Here is a 3,863-nt window from a genome sequence, read left to right as displayed (position 1 = left end):
TAAAATAAATGCATAATTATATTCTATTTTTTAATATAAAAATATGGTGCTCATCGCTTTTTTATAGCTATACTAATTTGGAAGCTAGCTCATTATAGCATAATAATTTTTGTTTCTTTTAGAAAAGCATCATAGCCGATAATGGTGCAACCTTATTAGTGAGGTATTCTTTTTGAAAAGACATGCAGGCATGCATGATGATCGCATTTCTGAATTTTTGGTTATGTTTTTATAATTTATTCAGAGTTAGCTAATATATGTAATACATATTAAAATTATAAAAAATGGAAATTTTTATATTTTATTTTGATAAATATATAATGAATGTATTAAAAACTTAAACATCAAAATATGTTTTACTTACCTTTAAATAGGATAGTCAAATGGATCAGATTAGTCCATCTAAGCTCACGAATTATATGGACAGGTCTGTTTATGTTCATTTTATATATTATGGACTGTAATTTTTTAATTCGGATTATAGCCCATTTGACTTGCAAAATGGGTTGACTCGTTTATTTTTTATTTTTTTTTAAATATTTGACAAAAAAATTATTTTTAGATAAAAAATTTTAAATAAATAAAATAGTTTTTTTTTTTTCACGATATTTCCTAATCTGACAAGTCTTGTCGCTGGCCAATGGGTTGCTGTATGCATAAGGCGGGATTCAAATTTTTGACACTTGTTTAAATAGACGAGTAAACTGACTAATCGACCAATTCAAGTTGGTTGTCTTGAGGAACTAGTTATATATAATATTTTTGTGTGTATTGAATACAAATGAATTTTCTTCAGCTTTAATTTTATAAAATGAGACATTAATCTCTTTAATATGTAGAACACTAGTCTCTTCTCTGGAAAGTTAAGGTGATCATGACGAATCAAACATCACATAATATGTATTAATTATCTAACATTTAACAATTAGATATGTATGATAAATCATAAATGTATAGTTAGTTCAATAAGAAACACAAGATTATTTTATTCCAGGTCAAGTGTACACATATTCCACAGGGATGAAGCAACACTTATATGTGAACAACCCAGAGCTCGTGACAGAAATGAATCAGTCTATAACTTTGGATTTGGGTAAGCCTACTTACATAACAAACAAGCTTGCACCATTGCTGGGTAATGGCATTTTGAGAGCCAATGGTCATAGTTGGGCAAACCAGAGGAAACTTGTTGCAGCTGAGTTTTTCATGGACAAAGTAAAGGTATATATTATATGCATGCATAACATACAACACCAATTATTGTTTAATAATCAATAATATTTCATAAATCATAATATTATCTAGTTTTATTTGTATTTTACACTAAGATTAGATTTTTTACACTTCAACTACTAGTGGTTTTATTACGAAATGTTATTTTGCCATTAAGTTCTTAGTGTAATCTTTAGGGTATATTACAGTAACTTCTTTGAGATTAGACAGTATCATAAATGATATCTCTCGTACTAAAGGTCACGAATTGTCTCTATCTGACGTCAAGGTCACGAATTCAAACCGTGAAAATAACTACTGATATAATTATATATAATTATTAAGTTAGGCTTTGAACACTACGCCCTTTGAACACGGTCCTTCCTTAAATCCTGCGTTAATACGATATGTTTTTCCACTAGGCTGTCCTTTTTGTATTGCCCATATAAAGTTGTTTGCATATATCAATGTCATATATAGGTCTGTTAATGCACAGTTGTGGTAGCATGTTTTTTCCTTTACTTTTTTGGTATATAGATGAATCTCTTGGCCTTGTTCATCACTTTCTTTTGTTGTTGGTAGGGTATGGTGGGGTTAATGATAGAGTCAGCACAACCATTACTAAGAAAGTGGGAGGAATTGATTAGTGGCACTGGCACTGGCTTGGCAGAAGTTAAAGTTGATGCAGATTTGAGGGACTTCTCTGCTGATGTTATTTCAAGGGTTTGCTTTGGACATTCATATTTCAAAGGAAAGGATCTATTCTCAAAGCTTAGAAAACTTCAGAAGACTATGTCTGACCAGGGTGGCTTCCTCTTTGGTCTCAACGGTTTCCGGTAAATAATAGTATAATACCGTGCATTTATACTCATCTTTGTTTGGTACTTGTGATGATACTATCTATCTTAAAAAATTTAGGACAGATAAAAAGAAGGGTTTTGCTAGGTAGATAATAACTTTTGTAAATAATGTGAATAATGGATTTTAAAATTGATCTAATAAAGTAAAAAAATATTCCATCCCAAAATTATTTCCTAAACCCTAATAAAGATAACCAATCTGTACATCTAGTGAATTGAACATCCAGCTATTGTTAACTGTGTTTGAATAAATCGAATAAAAAGAATAACCATCCAATTAAAAATAATCAACATCATTATCTACATATCTATTAAATTAAGGGGCCTGCTACACATACAAGTAAAAAGGCCGTACAAGTTTTACAAGTTATCAGCCCAAACTTCATTAACACGCGCATTAACTCATTTTGAATGAAGCGTAACTACACGCGCCCCACTCAAACAGTTCCTCTTCGTCTTCTTCTTCTTCTTCTCTTCTTCTTCTTCTTCGTCTTTGTCTTCTTCTTCTTCCTCTTCCTCTTCCTCTTCCTCTTCGTTTTTTTTTTTTCGATTTTCATGGTTTCTGAAATTCTTCTTTTTCTTGCTGCATGTTCTTCTTCCTCTTACTCTTCTTCTTCTCCTTTTCTTTCGTTTCTGCACGTTCTTCTTCCTCGTTTTCCTCTTCTTCTTCTTCTTCTTCTTCTATTACGTCTTTTCTCTCTGTTTTCTCTTTTTTTTTCGATTTTTCATGGTAAAATCGTTTTTGAAGAAGAAGAAGCAGCAGAAGATGAGGAGGAGAAAGAGAAAGAGTTCTGAATTTTCTTAAATCCTTTGGGTGTATTTTCTTAAATCCTTTGGGTGTATTCCTATAATCGTTTGGGTGAATTTTTGTAACCGTTTGAGTGTATTTTCTGTAATCCTTTGGGTGTATTTCTGTAATCATTTTGGTATATTTGAGTGATATCTGACTGATATCTATGGGTGTATTTTTCATTTCAGAAAAAATGGCAAGTATTACAGAAATACACCCAAACAATTACATAAAATACACCCAAGAGATTACAGAAATACACCCAAACGGTTACAGGAATTCACCCAAATGATTATAGAAATACACCCAAAAGATTACAGAAAATACACCCAAAAGATTTAAGAAAATACACCCAAAATCATGCATAATTCATAACTCTTTCTCTTTCTCCTCCTCATCTTCTGCTACTTCTTCTTCAAAAACGATTTCAGAGCTTGATGTCAAAAAATAATAGAAATCGAGAATAACGAAAAAAGAAGAAGAAGAAGAAGAAGAAGGTGCAGCAAGAAGAAGAAAAAGAAAGAAGAAGAACGTGCAGAAGAAGAAGAAGAAGAAAAGAAGAAGAAGAAGAGGAAGAGGAAGAGGAAGAAGAAGAGGAAGAGGAAGAAGAACGTGCAGCAAGAAGAAGAAGGTGCAATGAAAACGTGCCGTAACAGTATGTGGAGGAACTAACGTCAACGACGAAGAACAAACCAGTGAGAAAGAGGGAGAAAAGAACGATCGAAAAAAAAGGAGAAGAAGAAGGGATGTAGCGCGTGTAAGGAATGTAGCACTTGCAGCGAATTTTGGGAATTAGAGTTTAATTGACTTGTAATACTTACAAGCCCTAATCGCTTGTACGCATAGTTTTTCTCTTAAATTAAACATTCAACATATCCATTGTTCATATTGTTTAATATTCTCATTATTTACCTATACTTTTCCAAAATAATATTATTCATACCCATATAAAACAGGTTGTCACTAATTAATTGTATACTTAAATTATTTTTAATTAATAA

At 31.6% G+C, this 3,863-nt stretch overlaps 1 protein-coding gene across 4 annotated transcripts in view; it reads left to right on the top strand.

Annotated features, from left to right (window-relative positions):
* LOC107609469 (cytochrome P450 714A1) overlaps positions 1 to 3,863 on the top strand; it is a 46,212-nt gene that overhangs the window by 40,175 nt on the left and 2,174 nt on the right. For 3 of the 4 annotated variants that reach the window (XM_021107585.1, XM_021107586.1, XM_021107587.1), the window contains 2 exons: positions 995 to 1,221; positions 1,795 to 2,048. In XM_021107585.1, the coding sequence (XP_020963244.1) occupies positions 995 to 1,221; positions 1,795 to 2,048 (481 nt within the window). Of the gene's footprint in view, positions 1 to 979; positions 1,222 to 1,794; positions 2,049 to 3,863 lie in introns of all 4 variants that reach the window. The other variant, XM_021107584.1, reaches the window with a different exon arrangement.

Source organism: Arachis ipaensis, chromosome B07 (genome assembly GCF_000816755.2).
Source record: "Arachis ipaensis cultivar K30076 chromosome B07, Araip1.1, whole genome shotgun sequence".
Lineage (NCBI taxonomy): Eukaryota > Viridiplantae > Streptophyta > Magnoliopsida > Fabales > Fabaceae > Arachis > Arachis ipaensis.
Note: the sequence above shows the minus strand (reverse complement) of the source record. Positions and strands in the feature narration are given on the sequence as shown.